General features: G+C 35.2%; 1 protein-coding gene across 2 annotated transcripts; it reads right to left on the reverse strand.

Annotated features, from left to right (window-relative positions):
- Positions 1–2,207: 2,207 nt before the first annotated feature.
- LOC145116408 (protein AAL-toxin resistant 7-like) lies at positions 2,208–5,767 on the reverse strand. Of its 2 annotated transcripts, none has more exons than XM_079052754.1 (2): positions 4,602–5,767; positions 2,208–2,458 (listed from the first exon to the last, which is right to left on the reverse strand). In XM_079052754.1, exons 1-2 carry the CDS (start codon positions 5,669–5,671, stop codon positions 2,407–2,409), a joined length of 1,122 nt encoding a protein of 373 aa, XP_078908880.1. In that variant the 5' UTR covers positions 5,672–5,767; the 3' UTR covers positions 2,208–2,406. The 2 variants fall into 2 exon arrangements, with proteins under 2 accessions (XP_078908880.1, XP_078908881.1); XM_079052755.1 differs by having other exon boundaries at positions 2,410–2,494.
- Positions 5,768–16,256: the final 10,489 nt, after the last annotated feature.

Here is a 16,256-nt window from a genome sequence, read left to right on the forward strand (position 1 = left end):
CAAAGTCATCAAGATTGGTTGGCTTGGGACCTTTGTGAGCATGGGACTTGATACAAGTTTCTTCAACAATCTACTCGTGAACAACCGAATCAACAGTAGGAAGATGTGTGTAATGCAAGGTTTATCCATGCAAGCCTTCAAAACCTGAGCATAATGCCATCAAGAACTGAACCAAATGTTGCTCTTCCCTTCTATCAATATAAGGCTTAAAAGCCTTCAACGCATTAGGTTCTGTAAGAGCCAACTGATCTAGGGGTGTTTATCGGGAAATTTTTTCGGGTTTAATTCGGATCGGGTAATTCGGGTTTTTCATGTTAAAAAAATACCCGTTACCCGACCCAAATTAAATCCGGGTAATTCGGGTTTGGGTAATCCGGGTAGTGGGTCGGGTTTTGGTAATTCGGGTATTACCCGAAATATATAATTTTTTTTAATGTCACCTGAAAATAAATTTAATGAAAGAAATATGTCGTGTTCTATTAGTCTTGTTTATATAAACAAACGAGGCATAAACGAAGTTACTCAAACTTTGAACATTAAAATTTTTTAGTCAATAATACTTGAGATATCAAGTAATCTTTTAACACCTTAATCTAATCTAACAAGATGTTAAAAAACAAATACTTAAAGATCTTAGTTTAAAAGTTTAAAATGTTTAAGATAATTGTAGCCATAAGTTTTGTCATGTTCTGAAGTTCCGTCAAGATAATGAGTTTGTTAGTTGCAATAGAAACTATAATCTAGAAAATAGTTAAGTTTCAAAGAACATGGTGACATATAAACAATTGCTTTTAATAGTTTGTGACATACTGACATAATAAAAGAGATTCATGTTTTACAATAATGATAGTTAGTTTAAGTGTGATCAAATACCTGGTACAGAGTACAAGCTCTATGAAAAAAAGGAATTTTTAAGATAATTCGGGTAATTCGGGTATACCCGAAACCCAACAAACGTACTCTATACCCGAGCTAAAAAAATCGGGTTACCCGAATACCCAAAAAAATTAACCCGATACCCGATACCCGAAAAAATCGGACGAGTAATTCGGGTATCGGGTATTTTCGACAAGGCTAAACTGATCCCATAAATCCATCATAGCTGCATAAAATTTCTTGAACACTGAGTATGTTCTATTGAATGGATCAAATATCAAACTCTAATTGATACTGCTTTGCAATGTTAGACTGAGTATACAACGTAGCCAAGTGATCCTAAACCTCCTTTGTTGTGTCATACTTTGCCAACTGAGTACCAATAGACTGTGTAACAAAATTATTAATCCAAGTAATGATCTTGGAGTTATCAGTCACCCATGAATCCAATAAGGTTGCATAATTAGCAGTCTTCTCGTCTGTTGGTTTGTTTTTGTCACCTGTAACAATCCCCCACATAGTCTTGCCTCGCAAGAAAATTTTCATAACATAACTCCAATAGGCATAGTTCTTTCCATCGAGTTTGATACTAATGGACTGAAGAGAATCATCTCTCGGGGCCATATTTTCAATATCAGTCAAACGAGAATAACCAAACCAACAGTAAATATGAGTAGCATCAACAACAATCAAGATCTCAAAATCAAAAAAAAAATCAACAAACGAAATGAAACCCTCCAAATCGACGAAACAAACTAATCAAATCAAATGGAATAAGGAAACGAGCAAGAAAACCATCATTGTGGATTTCGATCCACGCAACGTCATGTCTGCTACAACTTGCCCCCAAAAAACGAAAATACAGATGATCAAACCGAACTCTGATACCATGTAAACTAACAAGACATAGAACGGCTAAGGTTTTATATTATTATTAAATGAGAAAGTACAAGATACAATGAACGGAGAAAACAGAATATATAGACTAGTTAATTAGGGTTTTTTAGTTGATATATGGGCCAACATAAAACCCAATACAAAATAAAGTCCAAAATCTTATTAGGCTAACAATATGCTAGACACTGAAAATCTGATTTGGACATGATAACTGAAAAACGTGAAAAACCAATGAAGATCGAAGTAGGCCGATTATATCGGTTCAACTCTTTTTGGTGGCAAACCGATTTCGGGGATAATGTTTTTCACGTTTACATTAAAACCGTTCCTTTTAAAAAAGATTGGACCGGTAAAAATCGATTTTACACACCTCTACATAAAACCTGTTTACTTTTTAGATAATTTTGTTTGTTTGACATGTTTGAGATAGAATATAACTTAAATTAACTGTTTCATAGTAAATAGATCGAAACTAACACGTATATGTCTTTCTGATTTTTCTCCATATGACATTTTACTGCAGACTTATTACACGACAAAGAGAGGAAAGCGTTGCAAATAGAACAAGAAGCTCAAAATGTTACAAAAATACATCCACAAATTGATTACTTAAAAAAAAAAATCAATCTTGTTTTAGGCTAGCCATTCCCCATCATCCATTCTGTCAATTTCACCAATGTCCATGCTGCATACATAAATAACCAAAAAACCTTTTTATACCCTAATAATCAAGTAAACAATAAAAATTAGATCTTGTTAGATCAATAGAACAGTAAGTACAATGGTTAGAAATATAGTCACTCACTTCATAGCTAGTTTAAATAATATGAACCGAATCGAATTTTCATAAAATTGCCAATTCTACTATGCAAATATTAGAAGGTTGAATCCTTATTTATTAAAATGATATTTCATATTTTTCCTAATCTATACAACAAAACAGATTCTCGAACTAAATATGCAACTACGTTTTATTGTAGTACTAAAAAAATATATCATTGTAACAATTATGTGGTTCTAACAATGTTTCATTTTCTTATCAACCCACGCACTGACGCACACAATTTCCATTTTTACCAATTCATGCAATAATGTTTCACATTTTTACCAATTAATGTAACAATGTTTACAGTTTTTAAGCAACTGGATGTGAGATCCATTTATTAGATGGGTTAATTTAAGAAAAAAAGTGAAATATAAAAGTCTAAATATTTGAGAACTTTATATTTATAAGAAAATAAAAAAAATAATGAATTATTAAAATTAAAATGTTTTTTTATCTTTTAAATTTAAACAAATAATTTAAATAAACAAAAAAAGAAAACTAATAAAATGTAATTTTGGAATTTTGAAATTAGAAAGTAAGTTCATTAATAAAATTGATATCCATTTATTACTATATTTATTGTAATTATTATATTAAAATATTATATGAAATTTAATAAAATAAAATAACTCATAAAATGACATCTGAAAAAAAATTAATTCAAAATAACCACAAAATGATATGTAACAAATTAAATGAGAATGTTACATGTAACAAAAAAATGTTTATTTATTAGAGTAGATGTTTCCTCGTGTTATCAGTTTATACAAGTGGTTTCATCTCTTTACCAATTTATTTAAAAATGTTTAACATTTTTACCAATTTATGAAAAAAAAAACTAACTAATTTTACTAATTTATGCAACAAAGTTTAAATTTTTTTACTAATGTATGCAAAGTGTTCAAAATTTTTCACCAATTATACAACATTTCACATTTTTACCAATTTATGCAACAATGTTTCACATTTTTACCGACTTATGCAACAATGTTTAACCCTTTTATATCGAATGAAACTAACACAAAACAGATTAAAAACGTTACAAGTAAAGTGTTGCAGATTTTGATACTAAAACTGAAACATGGTGAAAAAACCATAAGGGGGTGAGGACTTAGGGTGCAAAAGAGCCAAGATACTCGTGCGCTATTTGAGACCGACTTGTTAAAAGTTTGACTCGAGATCGATTTTAAACGAGTCTGAGCTTAATATTATGTTTGTTTATTAAACGAGCTCGAGCTCGAGCCAGTGTTACATAGCTTTGTTAGGCTTGTGAGCCTAAACGAACATATATATATATATATATATATATATATATATATATATATATATATATATAATAAAATTATTTTTATATTTATATATTAAAATAAATAAGTGTATAATTAAATAAGTATACGAGCCGAGCCCGAACCTGTATAATTCTTAACGAGTTGATCTCGAGCTTTGTACCATAAGGCTTGAAACGAGCCGAGCCCGAGCCTGGCTCTGGCTCAGGCTCGGGCTTGGCTCGGTTCGTTTGCTCACCGAGGTAGGATAGGGTAGGGTAGGGTAAGGTAGGGTAGGATATGGATGGGTTAGACATTGTAAGTTTTAACATTTGGCGTATGCAACAAGAAGATTGCAAAATAAATTATAGTCAAGGTGCAAATTAAATAAAAAAGTCATGGAAGATTTTACAGAATTTGAAAATGAGATTTATAAAAGTGACTCAGAAGGCAGACTGGTAAGAAATTAACATGGTGGTGGGGACCTTTTGTGGCCTCCACTGCCATAATTTTAAAGTCTCACCCTGCCACTATTCAGAGATGACTGCAGAAGCCCCTTATTACTACTTAATATGACCAAGAACCCAACAAAATGAACATTAAAAACAATGTAATAAATAACTAATTTAAATAAAAAAAGAATTCCTAGGAACAGAAAACATCTCCAGCTTCATAAAGATTGAATCTTTATATAATCTTTCAGAAAAAATAATAATAATAAAGAATTAGAATCTTACCAAGATAAAGCAGGATCTTGCAAGTAATCATCAGAAAAATGATCATGGAAGTGTTGCTCATTTGCATTTATCAACCACGGTGGGAATTCGATAATTTGATCAAACGGATTAAACCCATGAAAATCATCTTTTTGGGTATCAACTTTTGTTTCCTCTTGTCCAATTTCCATGGTTTTCAAGAACTTGAACCACCGTGCTGACATCATCAAATTCACAGTATCATTCCATTCCATTTGGTGTTGCTCTCCTAACGACTTAATCTCCTCAAGTTCCTCATCATCCATGGCATGATGTAGGCCGCCAGCTACCACCTCCTCCGGCATGCCAGCTGCTATTTCACCGGCGGAAATGGCGGCAGATGAGGAAGTAGATGAAGATGAAGATGAAGAAGATGAAGATGAAGATGAAGATGATGACGATGAAGATGACGATGAAGAGGGATATATTGATAATGGATGCTGGTAAAGGTTTGCGTCTAAGTTTTTAAAATCTTGAAAATTGAGATTTAATCCTAAAGTTTGATTAGGAAGTGGGAAATTTAGATTTTCTTGATATAGTGGCGGCAGAGGGGGAGGAGCAATAGTAGGTATAGCCCAGTAATGAGGAACCGAGGTGGCGGCGGCAGTGGCGGTGGCGGTGGCCGTGGCGGTGGTGGCAGTGGCGGTGAAACTGGCGGCTTCTTGTTGTTTCATGGAAGCTCTATGAAACTTAAGGGCGGTGACAATTTCTCTCCTGGCTTCAGCCATATTTAGAAGGCGTTCTTGATAAGGTCTAGTGGTGTGTTGCCTCCTCCTAACTTGTTTCTTGATTTGTGGTGGTGGAGGTGGTGGTTGTGGTGGTGGTGATTCTTGTTTCATATTGAGATGATCACCGAAGGATTCGCCATTCGTATTTACGATTCCTCCATCGAAGGGATCTTTGGGCCTTGTAGAGGTCAAGTGTTTGACTAGACTACGTATGTAAGCACCAGAGAGATGAGGCTCCTCTTTAACCTTATCAACTTTGTCTTTTTCCATTGATACCCCTACTCTGTTAATCCTCCCTTGCTTTGAAGATGATCTACCCTTCATTCCTTCCTTCCCTCCTTCTATACCCTTTTGGTCCTTACAGAAGAGATTGGGAAAAATTTGGTTTCCTTTTGTGTAAGCAAAAGTAATACTTACACTTACAGAGGTCAGCAGGTCTCTTGAATGTTATAAATAGCTGCCCATCAGTCTATTTTTTTTTCATTTTTCATTTTCTTTTTATTTTTTAGTTCTGTTTTCGGCAATTTTTGAGAAAAGCATGTGAGCGTTGAAAGCATCAGCAGTCACAGTGTGAAAGTTTCAATTCCAGTGTGGAAAATAGATTGGAGTTATTGTAGATTATGATCATATAGTGTTGTGAATTTAGTGTATTTGATTTACATTTCAGATGATCTTTTTTTTTAATATTATGGGCTATGGTTGCTACTTGCTAGAATAATAGTCTTGTGTAGAAACTAGTAAGGTCACCCTTTCCAATTTTTATTTATTTAAAAAAAACACTAAATATTTTGGATTTTTTCCTATTTTGGCAAACAACTAGGTTCTTACGTTTTTGTCTTTTAAAATAAAATAAAATATGCCCTTCCTTTCAAATAGTATTTACAGTACTACCATAAAGGTGCAACAAGAGCTTCACCCTTTCATTATTCAACACATGTACATAGTTAAATCCTATCTCTTCCAAACAAAGAAAAAACTAGAAGAAAAACAGTAAACCCAAGAATTTGAATAAAACTTTGGTCAAAGAATTGTATAAATAAAGACCTGAATTCTAATAAAAGTTTAGTCAAAATATTTTCTTCTTTTTATCAATGTCTGACTTTGTTGAAATATAAGGGTTGATATAGATTTTAATCGTCATCACTAATATTTAAATATGAACAACTACACAAGCCCTCATGGTATACGATTCGTTAGAATTTGCGTTCTCTCATCCATGCTAAAAAAAGAACGAACAATAAAAAACAGTTTGCCTAAAATAGCAAATAAGCTGAAAAGATACGTCATATAAAGGCAAAAAAGCAACTGGCATGACAGTTTTGTGTACTTATTATGATGGAAATATTTGCTTCCGTAACACTATCAGTTTCCATTTCAAAACTTAATATTAAATAAAAATTAATGGGTTAACATAGAAATTCAATCGTGAATTTTTCTAATCAAATATTGCATAGAAAAAGAATGCAAGTGAAACTAATTGGAATCTTGATTCTTGCACTAAACTTTCTTTTTTTACTAATTGGAATCTTGATTCTTGCAGTAAACTTTCTTTTTTTTTATATTGTGAGAGCGTTTGTGTATGTGTTTTTAATGTGTACAAGTATGATATGCATGTATGTGTAAACTTTCTTTCTTTATACATATACAGATTTGAAAATTAACAAAAGGGTTAAATTTGCATTTATGAAGCATTGTTTCGTCCTTTTCGCAATTTATGCAACACAATGCTTTTTATATAAAATATTCGTAATCTATGCAACAAAAGTGTTTTTTTATATACAATATGCATAATATGCAACCCTAACAATACAAGAAATTTGGACAATAGCGGGGTACAAGAGCATTAGTTGTAACATTCAACAATGTCACCGCTAATGCCCTAGTCGCCGTTAAGTTGTCACCCCCCCCCCCCCTATCTTACATATTAACGCTAATGCTACCACTTGTCGTTGCTAATAGTGTAACCACTATTGCTCATGATCCATGTGCTCTCTTTATATATAACAAAAGTGTTTTTTTATATACAATATGCATAATATGCAACCCTAACAATACAAGAAATTTGGACAATAGCGGGGTACAAGAGCATTAGCTGCAACATTCAACAATGTCACCGCTAATGCCCTAGTCGCCGTTAAGTTGTCACCCCCCCTCCCCCCCCATATTTTACATATTAACGCTAATGCTACCACTTGTCGTTGCTAATAGTGTAACCACTATTGCTCATGATCCATGTGCTCTCTTTATATATATTGCAAGCCCTACATCATGTATACAATCCAACGGTCAACCATATGTTCTCATTCACTGATAATCCAACCTTGGATTCCGTCAACCACCCCATTCGACATTCCTCTCTCTCTCTCTCTCTCTCTCTCTCTCTCTCTCTCTCTCTCTCTCTCTCTCTCTCTCTCTCTCTCTCTCTCTCTCTCTCATATTCCCTTAATTCTCTCTAAAAGCTTAACTACAACCACGACCACCACCTTGGCTACCATCAACCACCTCCAAAATCACCTTATTCTTACGCCACCACACCATCTTCCTATGTTTTACACCATTAATCACCGGCAGAAAACCCACAACCGCACCACCATTCAATGTTTTTCGTCATTACTAGCCAACGTCAAACAACATCTCCGGCAAAAAAAAGATCTCCGCCACTAGCCACCTTCAGGCACTTGTCACATCCACTAGAATGAGAGAGAGAGAGATATGAATAAATAGATTTTGCTTTGTAATCTTGAATTTAATATTTTTCTAAATCATATGCTATTTTTGTTTGCTCCTTGTTTTATGATCTTTTAGAAAACAAATGCAGAACAAGATGAACTCCAATGAGATGAACAAGATGATCATAATATCTTGCAGTCAAAAAACTTTTATTAAAAAATTAATTAGAAATAACGGTGACACCAATAGAAGCGGCAACAATAACTGCCGTATCAATAGCATCTATTTTTGAGCAATAGTGGCGACACCAATACGTCGCCGCTAAACGCATTAGCGGCGATTGTTGAGGACTTTAGCGGCAACAAATGTCGCCCTTAATGCCTTTATTTCTTGTAGCGTAATTTATTTAAGGACATAAAAAAAGACAATATTTTAACCTACTTAGACCATCTCCAACTCATTATATTAGTTTTAACACCAAAAAGAATATTTTTGGTAGATTTTTTTTCTAAATTATACAGATTTTCAGAAAAAAAAAACTTGTACTTATCAGCTTTTTATAAAATTGGTCCATATCTATTATTACAAAAACTTTATAAATTATATGATTAGATAATTATAACGAAAATAGGTTTATCCGTGTATAATTATTTTCATAGTGTGTTTTACATCACCAAAAAGTACTAACTTTTTAAATACATATGAAACATAAAAATTATATTTAATATAAATAATAAATAAATATCAAGTAAGAAATATTATATATATACAATATCATTATACAAAAAAGAAACTAGAAATGCACGAAATCTAAAGTTTAAGGACCAAATTGTACTAATAAAAATTGAACACCAAATTTGATCGTTAACAAATAATATAACACCATATTTTGTGTTTGACTATTCTCCAACAATATTTTGGTGTAAGAAATGATGTTGGGTTGAAGAAACTTTACAACAATTACGGTTCCAAAACATAAGACTTGGTGTTGTGATTTATAAATCAGAAAAAGGTATATTGTTGTTGCATAATTCATAAATTCGGCATTTAACCATAAAAACATATTTCTCTGATTGATATTGACAATTATGAGTAATGTCGGGTGTAAAAACAGAGAACCTGACCTCTTCTAAGGACACATAATACAGGCCAACATAAGACAGAACCGTTCCATACCATCATCACTATCACTTCAATTTCAATTTACTTTTCTTTCAAGAATTTATATTTCCACAACAAATGGAGGGTGACAGAGGCATGGCTTGTATAGTCAATAATAACTGTAAACAGGCACCAGGAATACCATCCTACTTTGTAGTTTGCAGTAGATCAGAAAGACAAAAACTTTATATAAATTACGTTTATTCAACAAGTTGAACATTACTATTTACTATTTACTATCCAAAATCATAAGAACAATAATAGTGATATAAATGAATGAAGGCATTGGGAATTGGAAATAATAGCAAATAAAATAAGTGAATGAATAATGGTACTGATTTCTGTACGTACACTTACATACCCATGTGTAGTAGCAAAATACACATGTTTATAAGCTGTCTAAACATGTTTTTTATGCATATATGTATGTCAGCCTGTAAAAAGACCGATTGCCCTTTTTATATTGCCATGGCAGGAATGATAAAGTAGCTTTCTTGAACATATTATCTTTATCATTACACGTATACAAAAATCTTTTTTAGGGTGGATGACTCATATCAAATGATCATGAAAGTTTGGCATTATTGAAGTCCAGCATCTAAAGTTAGAACCATATATAAAGATTAATGGAAGCCTCTTAAGAAGGTTATTGAAGAGATTTCATCATTATGATAATTCATATAAACTTGCATCGTATAAAACTGTGTATTATTTTCATTTAATTCAAGTTTATCTTCACAAATGGAAAGGATCAAGATTACCTCTAAAACCTATTAGAAAACTATAGGTTTGAGATCAACTATAAGAAGCAAAGAGGCTTAAGGAACACCACACAGGCAAAATCATAAATACTTTGCGTACACTGAAATTGAAGCAATGTTTTGAATACTATAATAGTATAATTACATGTGCACTTGAATCTAACCATCTATAAATGTCAACAATCCAAAAGAAATGGACCCAAATTTTCAATCTTCAAAGACGAATGTGTGTATATATATTATAATGTGATGATAAAATATGTATTAATGCTCATGATCGTATTCACATGTGAGCAAGACGACAGAAATTAATAAAAATATATAACTTTATATATATCAGCATCTAAGAAGATAAAAACAGTAATGGATATAAAATGAATAATTAAAGGGATTGTGTATGAGAGAGACAGGCCTGGAGGAGTCCCCCGCGTGTTTGGATAGACATCAAAGGGGCAGAAGGCGCAGGGCATTGGTTTCATTCAGATAGAGAAAACCTGGTTCCACCAATCAGAAAATCCCTCTGAATTTTATCTGTTTTTGCCTCCATTTTCTTGAAAATGTTTGATATATATGGGCTTTGGGCGTATGGCCCTTCTTCCACCTAAATTCGTGATCCAAAGTTTCTCTCTTTCATCTCTTGGATTCCATTCACTAATTTATATAGGGGAAATGAGTATGAAAACCACAGATGTACAACCTCATAGTTTTGTTAATCAACTCAAAAGTAGGGCTGTATGGGAAATGGAATTCTAACTAACTGTGTCGATGTTTTCTTCATTGTACTCACAGCAAGAGGGATCCATATATATTTTTCAAGATTGCTGACTAGCGTTGCCTGAGAGCTTGAGAGAATACGTATGGAGGAAAGGGATTTCCAGATTTTCGATATATGATAAATAAACAGAGTACAAGGATTTATACAGATACAAAATAACAAACTTCTAATCTATATGCTACAAACAAGGAAATACAACCGGTTGATGATTATCTAGAAAATTAGAGCTTATCCAGCTCTCGCCAACACTCCCCCTCAAGGTGGAGAATGGATATCTACCATTCCCAGCTTGTCAAGAGAGCTACGAAAAGTCCTTCCACACACTGCTTTGGTCAACATGTCTGCAAGTTGATCTTCCGATCCTACGTGTGGAAGTTCTACTGTCTTACGTTCCAAGTGATCTTTGATGAAATGTCTGTCAATTTCCACATGCTTAGTTCTATCATGTTGAACTGGATTATTAGCAATCTTCACCGCTGATTCATTATCGCAATACAACTTCATTGGAGCCCTTAGAGACACTCCTAGATCCCTTAAGATGCGTTTAATCCACAAAAGTTCACAAGTGCCATGAACCATTCCTCTGAACTCAGCTTCTGCACTAGACCTAGAGACAACCTTTTGTTTCTTACTTCTCCAGGTAACTAAATTTCCTCCAACGAATGTAAAATATCCGGAAGTGGACTTTCCATCACTACGATCGCCAGCCCAATCAGCATCTGTAAAACCACTTACATTATGGTCTTGATGTTTTCCAAAGAATAACCCCCTACCAGGAGATGACTTTAGGTATCTTAAGATTCGAAAAACAGCCTGCATATGTTTCTCACTTGGCGCATGCATAAACCTGCTTACAACTGACACAGCATAAGTTATGTCAGGTCGTGTGTGAGATAGGTAGATCAACTTCCCTACCAGCCTTTGATAACGGTCTTTGTTAGCAGGCACTTGATCAGGAACCATCTCTAAGTGATGATTCACTTCAATAGGCGTATCAATGGGTTTACAATCCAACATCCCGGTTTCTGTTAAAAGATCCAAAATAAACTTCCTTTGATTCATCGATATTCCATTTTTAGACCTTGCTACTTCAATACCTAAGAAGTATTTCAAACTTCCAAGGTCCTTTAGTTCAAATTCAGTGGCCAAGATCTTCTGAAGCCTTTCAATTTCTTCTTTATCATTTCCTGTTACTACCATATCGTCCACGTAAACGATTAGGGCCGTCACTTTCCCGGGCTTCGTCTTTATAAACAAAGTGTGATCTGCATCACTTTGTCTATAACCTATCTTCTTCATAAAGGTAGAGAACCGTCCGAACCATGCTCGCGGTGATTGCTTTAACCCATACAAGGCCTTCTTCAGCTTACACACCTTTCCATGACTATCAACACCCGGAGGAGGGTCCATGTAAACTTCTTCTTCAAGATAGCCATTTAAGAAGGCGTTCTTTACATCAAACTGCTTTAACGGCCAATCTTCATTTACAGCAAGTGAAATGAGAATTCTAATTGTGTTCATCTTTGCCACCGGTGCAAACGTATCTCCATAATCGATTCCATACTTCTGTGTATACCCTTTCGCCACCAACCTAGCTTTGAGTTTTACCACATTCCCATTCGAGTCCAATTTCACAGTGAAAACCCATCTACACCCCACCGTCTTTTTTCCATGAGGAAGAGTTACTAGATCCCATGTGTGGTTCATTTGAAGTGCTTTCATCTCTTCATTCACTGCTTGTCTCCACCCCTCATCCTTTAAAGCTTCTTCAATATTTTCCGGAATAGTGGTGCTTGCCAAATTATCTACCAAACCAGCATGTGCTTCCGCGAGCCTATGTTGAGAAACATAATTTGAGATCGGGTATTTCTTTTTCGCCTTTGGGTCTGGTTCGTACATTTTCTTTGGTTTTCCACGTGTACTTCGTGCTGGGAGTCTTTGAGTGTTGTCGCCGTCTCCATCAGGTATTACACTCGCCTCCGGTTCTTGCTCATGTGCCTCCGGTTCTTGCTCATGTGCCTGTAAAACAGAACCCATTATATTATTGTTACCATTGTTTGTATCGCTGGCTATATCTGTAAAAACGGCATCATCGGTATCATTCCCTTCCTCCGTCTCTGTCTCACAGCCTTCATCGAATCCTTGAAAAGGATTCGTTTCCACAACTGATTCATCAAACATTTGTGTCGGTGGTATCTGTTCAGTTACACATACAACTTCGTCATCATCATTACTAGAATTAGAGTTTTGTGTCTTATTCGGGATCACTTCATCACTATTTCTCTCCCCCTGAAGTGATACCTCATTCGAGAAATACGGTACCGTCTCGTGGAATGAGATATCACGGGTCACATACACTTTCCCATTGTCGGGATCAAGGCATCTATAACCTTTCTTGTATTCCGCATATCCGATGAACAAGCATCGAGCAGCTCGTGGTTCAAGCTTACCGGAGTTTTGATGAACAAATGCAGTACACCCAAAGATACGTGGCTCCAAATTCAGCTTTGGTTCCGTTTCTAGCAGATTATGAAGCCTTTTAAGAGGGGTATCGAATTGGATCACCCTCGAGGGTGTGCGGTTCATAATGTAGGCAGCAGATCGGACCGCCTCCCCCCAAAAATTCCTAGGGACTTTCATGTCAAAGAGTGAGGCACGTACTATCTCTAGTATAGATTTGTTTCGCCATTCAGCTAACCCGTTTTGTTGTGGTGTTTTTGCACATGAATTTTGATGGCGGATTGAGTTTTGTTTGCAAAAGTTTTTCATATCAAGGCTCACGTATTCCCCACCATTATCCGATTGGAGAGTTTGAATATCCCTCCTGTACTCCGTTTTCACATGATTATATAATTCTACAAATGCATTAAAAACTTCTCCTTTGTGTTTGAGAAGTGATACCCATATCATACGTGTGCATTCATCTATGAAAGTAACAAAATAGCGTGCACCATTAGGAGTAGCAATTGGTGCCGGCCCCCACACATCGGAGTGAATTACCATAAAAGGCATTGTAACTTTATGAGTACTAGGACTATAGGATATTCTTTTATTTTTTGAAAGTTCACATATATCACAATTAAAACAATTATTCGATACATTCAAAAACAAATTGGGTTTTAATTTCCTAAGATACTCAAAAGAAAGATGTCCAAGGCGGCGGTGCCATAGCACAATCATGGACTTATTTGCTTCTACTACTCCCACGTGATTCACTTGACTCCTACAATCTTCTTCCAAATAATAGAGTCTCCCCCTCCTAATACCATAGCCACGAATCTGATGTGTCACCATGTCCTGAAACACACAATCATTTGGCCAGAATATAACATAGCAGTTTAGAGCTTCAGTAACTTGACTAACTGAAAGTAAATTGGTTGATAGGGAGGGAACAACAAGTACGGAGTCTAATTCCATGGATTTAGAGACCTTTACTGTTCCTTCAGCAGTTACACTTTCGACATCTCCATTAGATGTATAAATTTTCGATTGTTTTGGTGTACAAGATGTGGTTAAGATACTAGGATCGTTTATCATATGATCGGTGGCTCCCGTATCGATTATCCAACTACTAGTTTTCGTGTGGTTAGGATAAGACTTACCAGAATTTGTGAAAGTATGGGCTGCCACCGAAGCACCTTCATTATTGGAAGAGGAAGGTGCAGCCGCCGCTAGTCCTTGCCCGACCTTCTTCCTCGGTTTCTTCGAAAAATCCCACCAGTCGGGATAACCGATGATCTCGTAACACCTTAATTTTGAGTGGCCTCTCTCTCCACAGTGAGTGCAAGTGAAATTGTTTCCGCCTTTTTCGTTTGGACCTTTATTCTTGAAGGGTCTGTTACGGGTTGCAGCATGGACCATGCTATCGGGTTCAACGGGTACAGCCTCCATTGCACTCCTTTGATTCTGATCCTTCCGAATATATGCATAGCAAGACTCAAGGCTAAGAGGAGGGTCCTTTCTAAGAGATTCGCTCCGAACCTGGTTAAACTCGGGATCCAAGCCGGCAAGAAAGATGTGGACCCTGAATCTTGACAGCGCCTTGTTTACCGCCACCGCTGCCTCAACATTATCAGATTCATCATTCATACGTGTGTCAATCTCTTGAAAGAGACTAACCAATTCATTGTAGTAAGTTGCTAAAGGTCTTCCGTTCTGGCAAGTGCTGAAGGATTTACGGTTTAGTTCAAAGAGTTGGGTCTCATCTGTCCCGTCATAAAAGGTTTTCGATACAGCACTCCAGATTTCAGCCGCCGTTTTCAGTCGGATGAATCTTCGCATTAGGGTTGGACTCATTGAATCAATGAGCCAACTTTTCACTTTGTTGTTATCCGTGGTCCATGATTCGATAAGTTTCTCATTCGTTGTTGGTTTAACCGAGGATCCAGTGAGAAAACCGGATTTGTTACGAGCTCCTATGCGCATCTCCATTAACTGAGACCACAAAGGATAATTATTTTCGTCAAGAATGACACCAGAAGGGAACGGTGCATCTTGAATGTTTTGTACAACGACTGGTGCATTCAAAACAGATCCACCTCCAGTTTCAGATTCCACCATTGCTTCGATCTGTTACAAGACTTTCAAAGGATTTGCTCTGATACCATGAGAGCTTGAGAGAATACGTATGGAGGAAAGGGATTTCCAGATTTTCGATATATGATAAATAAACAGAGTACAAGGATTTATACAGATACAAAATAACAAACTTCTAATCTATATGCTACAAACAAGGAAATACAACCGGTTGATGATTATCTAGAAAATTAGAGCTTATCCAGCTCTCGCCAACATTGCCCTTCTCTGATGCAGCTGCAGACAAAAGCAAGTATTACTCAAATATCTTTGTGGAAAGAGATTGCGAAGGTGTTTGGAAATGTATGTTACAATATCAATCATAGGGGTTTGCGTGCTGCGGGTGTCCAACCATACCCTATGTGCCGTTTGAGATCTTTGGAAACGGCAAACTGCATTGTGAAGAATCTAAACTGCATTATGTGGTGCGGTACCGATGGTTTTGATACGGTTTGTTGAATAACTAAAAAGAAATAGTTTTACATGCATTAGACTAAGTATAATTAGTTGTCTTTATATCTTAAATATAAATTATTTCTAATAGTAAAAAGCAACTACAAACATTGTCAAAAACTACATCAATGGATCAAATAAGCCACTAATAATTTTATAATTTTATAGAAACCCACATCAGCCAATACTAGCAAAAAATAAGCAAAATAGTAGCTATAATTTTATAGCAACTAACAGATTCTTGAGATTTTATCATTAATTTGGTGTTATATCTAACTATCTATCTATCTCTTACAAACGATTATTTTGAACCATATTAATTTAAAACTTCTAAACTCTTCAACTTAGGTATTTGAATGATAATACAATTCAATAGTTTTTTAACTTATGATATCTAATTGGTACTTATGAAAGATGATTGGTTATTATAAAATCTATCTATATATCTATACATCTATAATAATAGAGACACAATTCCAAGCTCCATATTGACTTGAAACTCTCATCTCACAAT

Source organism: Lactuca virosa, chromosome 5 (assembly GCF_052849685.1).
Source record: "Lactuca virosa cultivar CGN04683 chromosome 5, Lactuca_virosa_CGN04683_v6, whole genome shotgun sequence".
Taxonomy (NCBI): Eukaryota; Viridiplantae; Streptophyta; class Magnoliopsida; order Asterales; family Asteraceae; genus Lactuca; species Lactuca virosa.

What these genes read in the sequence shown, in the direction of transcription:
- LOC145116408 (XM_079052754.1), bottom strand. Translation starts at nt 5,671, where the DNA reads ATGAAGGGTAGATCATCTTCAAAGCAAGGGAGGATTAACAGAGTAGGG. An exon ending in CAAGATCCTGCTTTATCTTG is followed by an intron (nt 2,459 to 4,601) that starts GTAAGATTCTAA and finishes TTATGTATGCAG; the next exon opens with CATGGACATTGGTGAAATTG.